Raw genomic sequence first — 16,293 nt, forward strand, 5'->3', positions numbered from 1 at the left:
CTTAGTATTATATTTTGCCCTGCTACCTAGAAAAAATTCCTTAATTTTCTAGGCTTCTATTTCTCATCTGTGAAATTGGGATAATAACATACTTCAGAGGGCCCTGAAGTAGTAAGTAAATGCTCTGCACAGCACCAAGCTCACTGTGCCTGGTAAGTATCTGTGCACTCTCTCTTTAATATTTATCATTTATTTACCTGTGCCGGGTATTCGCTGCAGCATGTGGGATCTCTTTTAGTTGAGGCATGCATACTCTTAGTTGTGGCATGTGGGAATCTAGTTCCCTGACCAGGGATTGAACCCTGGCCCCCTGCAGTGGGAGTGAAGTCTTAGCCGCTGGACCACTAGGAAGTCCCTGCTCTTTTTTATTTTACAATAGAAGTTAGTGAAATGGCATTTGCTTCTACTTTTTGGAATTTTCCTTGATGTTAATATTGCCAGATGGCATATTCCATAAAAAAAGTGGACATTTAATGGCGTTTCAAGTTTACAGATTTTGAACTAGCACCACCAAAATCATTATTCATTTAGAAAATTTCATCATAGCAGATTAACCCTGACTCTACATGAACTAAAGCAGCATGAATCCCTCAATCTGTAATCGTCTCCCCTTCCCACCTGCTTTTTCCTTTTTTGTAAATGTATCTCTAACATTTCTCAACTGCCTTGTATTTCGCAATATGTAACCCATTTGTGGGGGTAGAAAAAAGCTCCATATAGTGCACACTTATTTCTGAGACTGTTTATAGATTTCACAGGCTGGTGAACTCCTTTGATAAAGTAAAATGCTAATAATATTAAGGTTCTAAGTGTGAACTCTGAATAGGTTATTATGTTTTTATCTGATATAGAACTTCAAACACACTTCTGTAACTTAAGGTTTGGCGAGGTAAAGAGGGGGCAAGGGATAAATTGAAGATTGGGATTGACATATACACACTGAAACTGAAGTGGCTCAGTCGTGTCTGACTCTTTGCGACCCCATGGACCGTAGCCTACCAGGATCCTCCATCCACGGGATTTTCCAGGCGAGAGTACTGGAGTGGGTTGCCATTTCCCTCTCCAGGAGATCTTCCCAACCCAGGGACTGAACCCAGGTCTCCTGCACACTACTACATATAAAATAGATAACTGATAAGGACCTGCCGTATAGCAGGTATAGAGTTCCTTGTATAGCACAGGGACTCCACTCAATACTCTGTAATGGCCTGTATGGGAAAAGAATCTAGAAAAAGAAGAGATATATTTATATGTATAACTAAATCACTTTGTTGTACAGCTGAAACTAACTACACTGTAAATTCACTATACTCTGATAAAAATTTTTGAAAATACTTTTGTAAAACAAATGACACTGTTATAAGAAGCAATGGAGTACACATGGTTAAAAAAAAAAAACAAAAACCTATGGTTATGTAACCCAAAAAGTATATGCCTCAGTTATATAGTGAATGGGCTCATATTTAAGAGAGCACATTCATCTTCTATTTTCATATTCTTAAATGTATTCAATTTGAACAAGTGTTGACTTCATAAAAACATATTTTATCAATTTGCTACAAGCTTAAATTCTTATTCAATTATTTACTTGGGAAAAATGGGTGAATAATCAGAGACTGTACTGCTAGTCTGCTCTGACAAAAGTAGGTGCTATTAGAAGGCTGCAAAAATATGGGTGGATTTTTTTTTCCATAGAGTGCACTAGTATGAGAAATTATAGTGCTTTAAATTAAAATTTACAAAGTATGGCATTTTTGACAGAATGAAATAGCTTTAAGAAAAATAAACTTTAGGGAGCAATCTTTAAAAAATTGTAAACAACTATATATTAGCAGGTCTAAGATCTATGATATTCTAAGTAGCAACAGGACAAAGTGGAGTCAATTAGCACAAGATAAATGAAGCCAGGGTTTTGGTTGAAAAAAAAAAGGGGCACTGGAGCAATCCAAGTTGTCTCATGTTACACCATCTTCTCACTAGAAGACACATGTGCCGGGTGTTTTTTTTATAAATCTTGGTTTCTTCCATTGTTGAGAGAATCATGTTTGAATCAAGAATGTGAAAGTACTTAAACTGTGTAGGGGTTTCTCTTCCTAAATTTGCAGTGAAGTAAAGACTGGGGAGGATGGCATTTCCCCAAACGTTTAAAAAAAAAAAAAAGCATGATTCTTAAATCAAGATCAGTTTATAGACAACATTTTTCTGGTCAGTGCAAAAATCTGAATGAAGGCTTTAGGAAGGGCAACTTGTCTGAATAAAAAGGAACTTAAGGGCAAATGCTGTCTGTTTTATACCGGCGGAACCTGTGATGAAGCTTCTCAACATAACTGGGATGATCTAGACACTTGGGCTACTATTTTTCTTTAACTGTGCTCTGCATTTCTTCAAAGAGTACTGCTTAGTGGCTGTGTTATTTTATTTACTTAACAGTCAGATAGTGCTTATTCTGTGCTAGACACTATTCTGAGTACTTGACTAATTTTAATCACTTTATCCTTCTAATGGCTTCTAAGATGGAACTGCTATTTTTCTCCATTTTAGGAGTGAAGAAAGTAGAAGCTAGGGTTCAAGTGGCTGATACTAGGTTATCAGCTACTGAGCGGGCAGCTCAGGGTCTCCAACCTAAGCTGTTTCACTGTGCTATCTCCCTGCTTGTCTTTTCATTCCATCGCCACCATCCTGACAGTGCCAACGTAATACAGTTCATCGAATTTTCTAGATCAGGTATTTTACATAACTGATCTAATAAGAGAAAATGCTTGCAAAAAAAGAAGGGCAACTTGAGACCGCCACAACAAACGCTGACTTTTGAGCACTCACCGCCACGTTGGTTTCCTGCTCCGTTTCTGGCACGTAAGGGTAATGGTTATAAAACATATCATTTCGCACCATTTTTTTCCTCATTCTGCAGGGCCCCTCTGTCATCTCCAACATCCACTTGTCGAGATGGGAACCAATGGGGGGGCCCCAGAGCCCCCGCTCCCGCAGCAGCTCGTACTCAATCTGGCACCACTCTTCCGTCACGTACTTCAGGGCATTTTGCTGACGCTAAGGCAGTAGGGGTGGAGGGGGAGTCCAGGTTGGTTTCCAAGCAAAAGCAGGAGCAACAATTAAAAGTCTATAAACAGCTTAAAACCAAGTTAGTATTTGGTAACAGAACCCAATTCCATGCCATTTCAGTCAGTATCATAAAAGTAAAATTACACTTATTTATGGCTGAAATAAGCTATTTTGTGAGAAGATGGGGTTTTAGTCATGGCCCAAGGGGATTATTTTAGCGCCAAGTTCCGTGGAAGGTGTGTACAAGGCAGCCTGTGCAGTACACTCGACCAGAGTGTAGAAGAAACTTGTAATTCAAGACACAGGGAAGATGGCAATATTATTTATGAAAATAAAATGTAATGGCTTGTCCAGTGAGAGATAAAAAAAAGACATGAGTTTAAGGCTCAATCCCCTTCCCCACCCCAGATTGTAAAGCAGTTACCAGAACAAGAATAAAGAAAATCAAAAAAGCCAGGTCAAGAAATACTGCCAACACACTAAGATACCTGCTGATCTCCGTAACATTTCCGGTACTTTTAGGTAAAGAATATACACATGCAGTTCTGATAGGGAACTTAACATTTATATAAAAAGAAAAGGAAAATCATTTTTACTTGGCTACTGGGAGAGATTCAAATCAACTTACTACAAGGGAAACTTATGACTTGTGGAATAACTTCTTGCTATTGCCAAATGCCTAAGTGTGTAACATTTCAACAGTAGATGCTTAGGACTAACTTATCTAATGATTCATGAAATATAAGCATATACTTTTAAAGTCTAGGAATAAAGATCTCTTTATATAACTAACGCTAATGGTTATTGAAGAAGTCTTCTTGATGTTATATGATACCATAATAGTACTTATGTGTTCCTGACAGGAAAAATCACCTGGAATAACTAAGTATCTAGTATCATGCCCATAAAATATTAGCAGCTTATCATTCAGAAATCCTCAAGGCATACAATTTAGCTGCCACGGAAATAAAATACTTAGAATAAGTTGTCAAGTAATTATGAATTAATCAAGAATATTTCACTGAAGTTTTTAATGACAAAATTACCAAGCACTTATAAAAAAAAAACTTTTTATGTTTTAATTTTTTAGAATTTTAAGAGACTTCTCAGAGACTTTGATGCGCATGTTGATGATCTGTGTATTAAGTCTGAAAGAGGGATCTTCTGACAGTTTAATTTTTATTAGGAACAAACACATGAAATATGATGGTCATGAATGTTATTAGGGTTCAGCTGTGCTGATCTCCAGCCTGTCAGTTTTTAATGCAATTTGCCCAAAGGATGTTCCACTCTTTCTGTCTTAAAACCAATGGCCAAAGTAGCTGCTGCCAGGAATAACTAAAAGCATCACCTCTGATGATGAATGCAGTTCAGCAACTTACTCTTAAAAGGAGTAGGAACATAACAAGGGGAACAGTCTTTTCTCATGTGAAAAATGTAAAACAAACCATTATTATGGTTTTGACTCTTACCTCCTGATATTCCTTATATTGTGTGTCTACCAAGTCACGAACAACAGCGATGTGTGTAAACATCCACTGAGAAATCTCCTAATAATGGGTGGAAAAAGAGTCTTATTTCATGGATTTTCTGAAAAAGAAAATGTTAACTAGCCTTGAGATAAGGCAGTTAGTTAAAATTCTATTAAAGCCATCACAACAACATCCCAGATATCCCACAAAAAAACTGTGAAGGATGAATTATCTGATGAATCTGATGGAGGCTTATGTGATGGACTCAGACCCCAACACCCCAACCCATACTGCCCCTTCAAGGAACGGCTCACTGCCACAGCTTCTGGGTGTGCTGTCCGTACTTCAGGGATCATCTCAGCTGCAGAGAGCTGCGGTGTACCCCACAATCACTGCCTGACTTGGGGGCAAGCGGGCTGAGCCATTTCAGCTCAGTACAAGTTAACTCCGCCAGGTCTTTTTGGTACCAAGGCTCCACTTGGGGCTACCTGGTCTGTCACCAGACCTGCACTGTACCCTGACATTTCCCCATAACCAGTCCTGCTTTGTTTTTCTTCCTACCACAAATATCAAGGGCACCCCTAATAAGCAGCCTGCACACTAAACTCTCTCTCAGAAGGCGCTTGCTAGGGAGCCCAACCTGACACATGGAATGACTCATACACATGGTTTCTCCCAGATGCTTTTCACGGCTGCCACTGAGATTCTGAGATGGCAAAGAGAGTATGATGAGGAAGAAATTAATGCTGGGGGTGGAGGAGTTAAAAAAAAAATCAAAAATTGGTGTGTCTAATAAAATTATTTAAAAAGTCATTTTGTTATTGATTTAAAATTTATATAACTATTTATAACAGAACTATTGAATGCTTGAAAAAATTGGGAGAAAACTATAGTCTGATCATATATCAATATCTGAATCTCATCTCATATTCATTCATGACATGGATCAAATACACAACATTCATAGTGCAACTGTATCATAATAAAATGGGAGAAGACCCTATAACCAGAGTTATCTGTCCGAAAGCAAAAATACTGAGAGTCGATTCAAATCATATGCTTGTATGTGTTAAGTGTATTATATAAAACACTGTAACTAAACCTTGAAATACAAAGTTCTAATATCATTAATAAAACTAAACGATGTACCTGGGTGGAAAGGCTGTGTTTATGAAGCCCACTTTCCTTTCGATTCCTTCTTGATCCTGTTAACTTGGAAAGACCAAAGCCACTGCTGACACGGGACAATTTGGATTGTGTGGTGGGCACTAAAGCTTCTCCTCGACTTATGCACTTCTTTTCATGGGCTACAGAATTAAAATTAAGAGTATTTTACAGTTTCTCCACGTATTTACTTGCCTTACTTTTAATAGTTTCTCATCATAGTTACAAAGCACATTTCTGTAGTTATCAAAAGCATCTGTAAATGCTATCTTAGATACGACATCTACTTCTCTTGTGTAAGGATAGCTGCTTAGTAATTATTGTACTGGCTGGACTCACATTTGGGTGAAACCTCATAGCTCTGCAATGCTATGCAAATTTATTTTACCTGTCATCAATTTCTATGTTAATAACAATTCACAATGCCCTACCTAAAGTCAATGGTGTTGTGTATACTTTGGAATTTAAAAAGTTTGGGATTTTAAAAGGTGATATGGTATGTATACTATATGTTATACAATACCATCTGAGGATCTAGAGTAATAAACCATAATGAATAAAATAATAATTAATATTTCTGCAATAAAATGTATGAATATTCATGCCTAGTAGGATAAACAAAGATAGGTTAGGTTTTGCCACCAAGTGAGTTCTGGCATCAAATCAATAATAACATTTTGGATTTTTAGGGTTTTGGCACTTTAGAATTACAGATAAGGGGTATGGAGTCGTAGCCAAGATGGTGACCATACTGAAGTTGTGAGCAATATATTATCTACCAAGCTCATAGATACCTTGATGTATAACACATCTCAGATTTAAAAAAAAAATCTAAGAAGAAAAGCTTAATTTCAGCATAATCATTGTGAAAGTGCTCAGTAGTGTCCAACTCTGCAACCCCATGGACCATACAGTCCATGGAATTCTCCAGGCCAGAATACTGGAGTGGGTAGCCTTTCCCTTCTCCAGGGAATCTTCCTAACTCAGGGATCAAACCCAGTTCTCCCGCATTGCAGGTGGATTCTTTACCAGCTGAGCCACAAGGGAAGCCTGATACAATATAATCATTCTAGAATGGGCTATCCTGTATTGATTTTCATTTCTATTGCCATCATAATATTCTTTGGGGAAAGTTTTAATTTCATATCTAAAGGGCACTCATATAGGATAGTCATGTGTAAGTCTCTTGGCCACATGGTATCTGTAAACATTCTTACCCAGATGATTCTGCCAGCACTTCAAACTAGCTTCTTCGATGAGCGGCCTTGCTATAGCTATGTCCACATGGCCTCTTTCATTCACAGGTAGAGTGACTTTGAAAAGCTCCTCCAAGACTTGTTTCTTACTATGAATTAATTCCGTCCAAACTCTGTTGACAGCTTTTATGAGAAGCTGACGCCCTAGGAAATGAAAAACAGCAACTGATCAAAAATAATACAAAGGTAGTTAGTATTTTTTAAATTGTTCTACATCTAAGAATTTCAACTTAGATGTACAGCAATTAATCATCCAAAAAAAAAAAAAAAAGCTTCACATTATAGCTAGCTCAGTTAAAAACAGAAGAAAGAATGAAAATGATTATTCAGATAACCAAAAACATGGTTGGCTACTTGGAAAATTTAAAGTAACTTTCTATTCAAGAAAAAAGAGTGCATTTTAATTTATACAACTGGAAATTACATATACATTTTATTATCTAGCTTATTGAAAGGGAAGAATATTCTCCTCACTTAAAAGTAAATTTTAGATGTAAATTGGGTTGGCTAAAACTTTCCTTTGGGTTTTTCCATATGATCCTATGGAAAACCTGAACAAACTTTTTGGACAATTCAATATTTAAGTACACTCACTAATAAGGTAGCTGTTCTTGAATAGTTTGCAAAAGGAAAGAAATAATAAACATTTTTAGAGTTTTTACTACTAAATTCCATCTTACTTTGGACTACTGCTCTAGATCAGTCAATATTTGGCAAGCAGCAGGATCACTTGGGAGTCTGTTAAAACAGATCGCTGGTCTCCACCTTCCAGAGTATCTGAGTACTGCGTACTCAGCAGATCTGAGTCAGACCAGAGAATCTGCTTTTCCAACAAGTTCCCAAATGATGCCAATGTTTCTAGTTTGAGCCCTTCACTTTGGAAACCAGTTTTCTAGAGTTAGTTCCTTGGGAGGAAACAATCACTGGAATTCAAGAAATTTTAGTGAAATAACAGAACAAATTAATGCTTAAATGAATGACAGAATAAGAACTGGACAAAGGATAAAATCATATGTAGAACTACCACACTACATTGCTGGAGAGACAAACACTCCTGTAATTATCTAATCTTTTCAACTGAACATTGTTGGAAATTAGAAATCAATCCACTCGAAGACTTCAGTGCATGGAACTTAACAAAATCAGTGGGAGAACTAGATTAAAAAAGAGAGGAACAAATAAAAATGGCAGTGCTGACAACTTGTCTCAAGCAATATTTGCCCCTACTGTGACTGGCTGAATACTACCAATAGCTGGCTCTCTTAATGATAAACACCAATTTAGTGTTTGTGCTACTACTTGTGCAAATGTACCACCAAGTTTTCCAGTGTTACTCTGAAATGTGGAGGGCAAGCATTATCAGTGGTTAGTGGTCTACCCATCCTAGCATAAGGAGATATACAGCCAGCATGTCAGTGTATGTTGGTGGGTGTATTGGTATATGCTCAGGTGTGCCCTACGGGGAGAAAGATTGTCAATGTTGGCAGTTTCTGAAAGTTTTTTTGGCTATATCCTAACACGTTATCGACCGGGGGATTTTTGCAGAAACTAATGCCTGTGGCCAGTGATTTGTTATGTAAGTGAATACTGAAACATCTCTGGTCAATAATGTTTGGGTAACAAAAGATGTATTAATACATTTCTGGTTAATAAGCTGTTAAAAATCAGAAATGAGTGGAGATAAAGGTGTGGGGGGGAAATTGAGATAATTACCTTCACTAATATCTTGGCTGTAACCACCATCTGGTTCAATGTCCGAGGGGATCATAATATGCCATGTAGTCATGCGGGCTTCTGCTTCCAGTCCAAATCCATCCACATTGCTAGAAAATTCCAGGCAGTTTAAGTTCTATGAAGGAAATTATTGTAGCTGCAAACTGTAATGACTATTACTCTGCAGACACAAGTGAATGCTGGCTCTGTCACAAAGTTCCATTAATGGCAGACAGACATTGGGGAGATTCACAAAACAGAACTTCTAATTTATCATGGAAATGTCATTTTTAAGGAGTGATATCACAAATCCACTTGACTAAATGTAATTAAATTAAATTACAGCATTAAGATGAGCATACTATTTCAGAGGCTTTTTGATGACTATTAACATTTTTTACCTAAAAATCACAAAAAGTTCATTTATGAGCATTTTCCTCATATGTCTGTGCTCTCTCTCCCATCTCTATGTCACCACTCTGTGCTCCAGCAGCAGTGGGAATACGTGCAGTCTCCTATGCACCGTTTTCTTTTTGCCCTCTGGGAAATCACACAGGTGAACGCTTTGTTCTGATATCACTTTTCCTCATTTTCTTGGGACGGCTAACTTCCTCCTCTCTCCCAGGCAGAGGCCACCTGTCACATGCTTTCTCGCTGAGCACCACGCTTCTAGCAGAGCACTTAGCAAGTCTGACTGGCTGTGCTCACTCACTGGTCCTCCCTCCTAGACTGCGAGCTCCAAGACCTGCCACAGGACCTGACTTACTCATATTTCTTCCCAGTCCCTAACTCAATGCCTGGCCCCCAGAAGACACCAAAGAGATATCCGTCAAAATATTCAATGGAAAAATACTAATTTTACCCATATTGCATTTATTTACTGCATTCCTATCCTTTTACTCCTCTTCACCTCTGACAGCGGGAATCTAACTTACTTTAAAAGTAAACAATCTTTTTAAAAGTATATATGGCACGTGATGAACTAAAAGAAAAGATATATGAAATTAAAGCAAAAAAAAATCATTATCTCATTGCAAAAATTCAGTACTTGTCTTTTACCTTCTCATGAAATTTTAAGTAAAACTGAGATTACAGAAAAAAGAAATGCTATCATCAAAAAAGTATTAATAAAATAAAGACCAGTTTAAACTGAACCTAAAAGTTACCTCCCAACATGCAGGTTAATGAGGCAATGAGCCAGACAGCTGATGAATTCTTGGTCGTGGTTTCCAGGGCCCAGGATCAAGTTCCTGTTGACAGTCAGGACCCTGAGAGAGTCAAGCAGGGCTACTTGCTGCGGGACGGTTTTGTGCGCCCGGGAGAACTGGTACAGGATGGTCCTGTTGAGGCAGTGATAGACCGCATCCAGTGACAACCCCTGGGATCTCCTCTTTGACTAGATAAATGAGAGATACTTTACTTAGCAAAATGGAAAAAAACAAAAACAAACCCCAAACCCTGCTTATCATTCACACATGAACATTTATTAGGTTTACTGTGTACCAGATGCCATGCTAAGTACTGGGGTGCCGAGTTATTAACAAAAAATACAAAGCACTTGCTATTATTAGGTTCTGAGCCCAAGAGACACATAAATGTGATGTCAGGAGATGAGTGCTATGTGTAAATAAACCTCCTGGTGAGGAGAGGTGCCAGCCCTCCTGGGAGTGAAGCAGCCTCCCTGAGAACACGAGGAGGTGCCAACCAGATAGCGTGTCCTTCCCACAAGTTTTGTTGGGGTGATCCGCACCTACTCAAAATTACACACAAATTACCGAAAACACTAGTAAAAACTCTGTCCGACGTTATACTTTCATCTTACTTGAGAACTTTTCTCTGACTTACATACAAGTTTATTCTTAAATTCTTGGGTGACATGAAAGAACCTCTGCCCCACGTGCTAACAACACATGGCAAGGGTCTTTCCTACTTGCTACATCGTGTGTTGAATGAGATTTGTCGCTTGTGCCAAACCAGGCAAAGGCACCCCAGACAGGCAGTAAAATGACATTTTCAAAGAAACAGGGCTCCTATGGACTTTGTGAAGATTCAACTGCAAGAAGAGAATACTCCTTTAACAGCAAATCTTCATGCTCTGTAAACCTTTCATCATACTATGAAAATCTATCAAATCCTGTTAACATAAGGTCTTTAAACCAAAGGGAAGTTATCCAGCTATGAGTGCAGGGAAGAGTGATGTCAGTGGGGAAGACAGTGGGAAGCCCACAGCTGGAGAGAAAGAGGATGCCAGGCCAGGAGGTAACGGGGAAACGGTTATGATGCAAAGGTTTTATTCACTTTTAATAAGCTGAGCTTCACAGTAAATGTCAACATTCATTATCTTATTAGTTACAATTATTTCCGGCAATTTTGACACCCGAGGAAAAGTTCTGCAATAGGAAAACATGTACTCGACAGCTAATATGACAATGGATTACCTGTGCAATTAGTTGAATTATAAAATCTATAAGAAGTTTAGATTCTTTGTTGAACATGCCTTGCCAAAGCTTGTCCACCACACGTTGTGTGAAATAAAACACATTGTTCACCAATACCTGGTAGCTTCCTCCACTGGTGATAGGAAGAGATGCATCTTCTCCTAAATTCCAACAGGAAAAAAAAAATTGTCTAAGAAAATGGATATCGACCAGACCCTTAAACAAATCAGGCGAAGGAAAAATGAGTACACCTACTATAATCAGAAATAAGACTCGTAACTCTTATGGACCACTTGAAGCAAAATGATGTTCATGGCCAGAAGTCATGATAAATGTTGAAAGAGATACTTTCTGCAGGATAAAAACGTTATGGATGCAGACTGTGAACTTTCTATCTTATGACAGTCTGTGATAAGAAAACAGTTCTTCAACTTAAACTCAGTGACAGATGGTCCCCCTTTGAGAGAAAAATTATCACTTTATTAGCTGTAAATTGATACTGTGTAACTAATAAAGGATAATGGAAACCATTACACTGTCTCTTTTGGAATATATCTTTAAGCACAACGAAGTAATTTTGGCAGAAGAGAGGTCCAGAGGAATTAGGAATAATCAGTGGTGGTGGTGCCAAGGGGTACCTTTTGCCCCCTCCATGATCCTTATCAGCACTGTTTCACTTCCATAGTTGCCCCAGGGTCTTGAGTGTGCCTGCTGTGTACATACTGCCTCAAGGCTAATCCTTCTGGCTCCGCCTCCAATGGAGAATGACCTCTTTAAGCCCCTCCTTTCTAGAAATTTGGAGTTTTTACTGATTGCAATTATTATTCCTGCCTAACTCTAAATTACTACATGATGCAAAACTTTTCATTGTGTGTCTTTATGTAGTAAAACTGATACTATACAAAGATTCCCAAGAGATAAAAACAAATACAAAAGTTTGACTTGACACTATGCTTTGAGAGTTGCATGTTATGACAAAATTAAAGATTTTCTTGGCAAATTTATTTTATAAAATAATGATAATGTAATAGCATGGAGGTTCTATGATTCATATAATCACCAGAAATTCAAGTAGCAAATATGCTAAATCATTACTTTTCCTTCTCCTTTCAATTTTATCAGTTTTATGTTAGTTCCACTGTGTTTTATAGTTTTAACTAGAGACAGAAACACATTTTAATGTGCTTTGAATTTATGCCCTAAAAACCATTCCAAAGAATAACATAGATACCCATGACCCAATAATTCCACCCGAGGTATATACTCAACAGATATATATTAAATATTATACAGACACGTGACCCCTATAAGAACATTGACAGCAGTTTTATTTCTAATTGTCTCCAGCTAGAAACTACTGAATGTCCATCAACCTCAAATTGGATAAATTTATATATTCATATAAAAGGACATTACACAGAAATGAATGGACTCCTGCCACATGCAACTATGTGGATAAATCTCATGAACACAGAATTGAGTGTAAAAAGCTGGACTAAAGAGAATACATGTTGTGTGATCCTGTGTGGATAAGGTTCAAGGACAGGTGAAATGAATCTGCTATTTTAGAAGTTGAGGCAGTGACTCAGAGACTAGTAATTGGGTCAAGGAAGAGGGGAGTTTCTGCGGGTGCTGGTAGCGCTTTTCTATCAATTGCTCTTACAGAGCCATGTTGTCTGGGTGGTCATTCACAGAGTGCTACATTTATAATTTGCTTGTTTGTAACTATACTACAATAAGTTAATTTTTAGAAGTATTAGCTAATTTATAAAATAGAGCCTGTTCGCATAATATGGTTTTAAAAACACTTTTTTCTCTTTCCTTGTCCCCTTCCTGCCACCGCTGAATGTACGAAAGTGCACAAGCAGCTTAAGTAGTCCCCGTTGCTGATCATTAAGGCCAGGTTCAAAGGAAAATACCAATACGATGCGAAAATGCACAGGAAAGAAGGAAAAAGATGAAGTTAAAACAGTGGTATACTTGGAGTTTAAATAAAGAAGGGAAGTAATTAACCAGTATTTTTTAACAAAGTGAAGATAACATAATATTACCCAGTAAAACATCAGCTGCAAGCAAATGATCCATCACACTATCCAAAATGTAAGTCTGAAATTCTTTTTGCTGAGTTCTTGTCGATCTCTCAGGGGAAGCCTAAGTAATAAATTTTAGAATTAGAAACAGAACCAATTCAATGAAGGTAAGGCTCAACCACAGTAACATTACCATAGTCATATTAAAAAAAAGCCCCTACTGGTAAGTAATAAAATATGTCATGAGGGATGGTAGGTATGTGTATACTCTATTTTTCTGATCATAGATTAAAAAAAAAAAATTGAACAGGCATATTGTCTTCTGAATCCATTCCTCCAAAAACAGTATTCTCAACATTTTGAGTATTTAATAAAATTTTCGTATTTATTATTATAATCTCACTTTCAAAAGAAATCAGGCAGTTTTTAATGATATACAGGTAAAACAAATCATAAGGCCATGTAAACAAACAAAAAAGCTCAGGAATCTAGTAACTAAGAAGGTAAAGTCAATGGGGACAGGAGTATGTGTATCAAAAATTAATTAAGCACACAATTTTGTTTGGAGCTTCCTAGGGTCAAGAAGGAGGAGAAAAAAAGGTTTACAAAGCTTTTTATTATCTATAAAATATTAAAAAAAAAAACCACACTAGTGAGCCAGCAAGGATGTTTTCCTAGATGGTTCTGAAAAGAATGTTCTCTGTGGTTTTTTTTATAAAGCGGACAATGAACAACTCAATAGGTAATACCTTTGATAATGGTTTTATATAGTACAAAGATGGTTTTTAAAATTATTGTGAATAAAAGCTTAGGGCATAAAGTTAAACTAGAGTTCTCTGATGGTATTTCTCTAGGTAATTAGGGTGATACAATCCAGGTGCATAACTCTGAGGTCTCTAACCTGAGAGGTGGCAAAGCACTGGGAACACAGGGATGAAAGGTAGGAGAGATCCTTTTGTTATTCTCTCAAATGTCAGTCCTGTTAGCTGGCTTTGGACAGGAGGTAGATATTGAACCATTCAATAAACCGACATGAAGTTGTTTCTTAAAAAGAGATCTGGATTTATAGTTATAAGCAGAGGCGTGATGCTTTGCCAATGAAATTAAACAATCTATTTCTTCTCGCACAGACTGGTCCGGGACTATGTTTATAACCATGACATGAAAGTGGGCTACAGAACACTGTTTTGCTTTATGTATTAAAATAATACATAATACTTTATGTATTAAAATTAAAATATGCTCTATTGGGGAAAAAACCCGTTTCTTTCTATTCTGATTTTCAAAGCGATCCTAATAAAGGTTTTTTAAAAAAGTAGTTAAAATCGGAATTCTATATTCAGATCAAAGATATATTCTAAGGATTCAAAAACCAACCAAAGTTTTAACAAATGTTTCTCTGTTTTTGTGGTAAAACACATTTATCCAGTTTTAAAATAATAAAATATGGGCCAAGTAACAGTTAAAAGAATATTAGTGCTTAGGAGTTTGGTTTGGCAAGAGAGCAATCTGGGAAAAAGCGAAGGTCATGTCATGTTGTTTTTAATCTTAATCCATTTTCCTGTGCAGCTGAACAGACAGCAGGAGAGCTGGGGCCAAGGCCAGCCCATTCTTCAGGCCGAGAGGCCTCGAAGACCCGACCCTTGCCAAGGGAAGGGAAAGTAAAGACACTGAAGTGATAAGCCGAAGATTGATGAGTCTATGAGGACTATCTTTTAATTAGATTAGAGGCCATTCACAGCAGGATTTTAATACCCCTGAAGTCAGCAATACTTATTCAGGATTATAATCAACTCAATGTGGCTAATGAGAAAGTAAGAGTGAGTAGGGTTTATATAGCCTTAATTAACAAGAGAAAGTTTTGGAATCTGTAAAACAGGGAATACAGTACAAAGAGAAGTAGCTAGATCTGTCAACAATATTTATTTTTACTTCATTAAACAGTATTCTATAAGGATTTAAGGCTGGCTCAGGAGAATCTCAGGGACGGAGGAGCCTGGTAGGCTGCGGTCCATGGGGTCGCTAAGAGTCAGACATGACTGAGCAACTTCACTTTCACGCACTGGAGAAGGAAATGGCAACCCACTCCAGTGTTCTTGCCTGAAGAATCCCAGGGACAGGGGAGCCTGGTGGGCTGCTGTCTATGGGGTCGCACAGAGTCGGACATGACTGCAGCGACTTAGCAGCAGCAGCAGCAGCAGTTACCACCAGGGCTTCCCAGGTGGCGCTAGTGGAAAAGAATCCGCCTGCCAATGCAGGAGACATAAGAGGCACGGGTTCCATCCCCAGGTCTGAAGGGAGGATCCAACCCTGGAGGAAGAAACGCTAACCCACTCTAGGATTCTTGCCTGGAAAATTCCAAGGACAGAGGAGCTTAGCGGGCTACAGTCCATGGGCCACAAAGAGTTGAACACAGGTGAGCAACTGAGAACAATCACCAAAAGGTATTTAATTGTTTGCTCACTGAAGCTGTGTCATGAGTGATCATGACCCAGAATTAACTCTGTTCTTGGCTCTAACCTCCAAGCTCGAATGTTCTTGCTGAGGCTCACAGCGGGCTAACTTCGAAAGGACTTAAGACTTTGTGAGTGCATGCATAGTTCTCTCCATTTTTTTTTTAAAACAATTCACTGAACACAATTATGTGCCAGACACTGCTGAGTTTTATGTACCTTATCTCATTCTGCAAAATACCCTTTTGAAGTAGATACTATCATCTCCACTTCTGAGATGAGGTAACTGAGGCTTAGAGTGGTTAAGTCAGTTGGTCAAGTCAAAACTAGGTTTCTAAGCTCAGTTTCTTTGATGCCAAAGTTCACTGCTTTACTTGCCCTACTCTTCCAGCCCTACTGAAAATTTCCAAATTGAAGTTAACAGATGTACAACAAGAGCAACTCTGCTATGATCTCTCTGTCGTGGTTTTCCAGATAAGCCTGGTTGGCTCACCAGACAACCAGGATGAGTTCAGCCCACAACCAAGGGAAGATAAGCACTGTGGTATGCTCTGGCCTCTGGCTGTCAGATCTATCTTCCCAGAGGAAATGCAAAGCCAGCCAATAACATCTGTCTTCAAAGAATCAAAGCGCCCTTTTTGAGGCCTGGGGATGCCAGGCAGAATCTTCCGGGACACAGGCCAGACAGCCAACGTGCGTCTGCAGCC

The 16,293-nt window shown here is 38.2% G+C and overlaps 1 protein-coding gene across 1 annotated transcript in view; it reads right to left on the bottom strand.

Annotated features, from left to right (window-relative positions):
• The window catches only part of WDFY3 (WD repeat and FYVE domain containing 3), a 192,177-nt gene that overhangs the window by 59,916 nt on the left and 115,968 nt on the right, over positions 1–16,293 (bottom strand). Inside the window, exons 34-41 of the mRNA XM_068975585.1 lie at positions 13,155–13,254; positions 11,104–11,264; positions 9,832–10,061; positions 8,666–8,775; positions 6,914–7,096; positions 5,682–5,839; positions 4,533–4,610; positions 2,821–3,048 (exon numbers count right to left, since the gene is read on the bottom strand). Of these exons, the coding sequence (XP_068831686.1) occupies positions 2,821–3,048; positions 4,533–4,610; positions 5,682–5,839; positions 6,914–7,096; positions 8,666–8,775; positions 9,832–10,061; positions 11,104–11,264; positions 13,155–13,254 (1,248 nt within the window). The remainder of the gene's footprint in view (positions 1–2,820; positions 3,049–4,532; positions 4,611–5,681; positions 5,840–6,913; positions 7,097–8,665; positions 8,776–9,831; positions 10,062–11,103; positions 11,265–13,154; positions 13,255–16,293) is intronic.

Source organism: Capricornis sumatraensis, chromosome 7, assembly GCF_032405125.1.
Source record: "Capricornis sumatraensis isolate serow.1 chromosome 7, serow.2, whole genome shotgun sequence".
Lineage (NCBI taxonomy): Eukaryota > Metazoa > Chordata > Mammalia > Artiodactyla > Bovidae > Capricornis > Capricornis sumatraensis.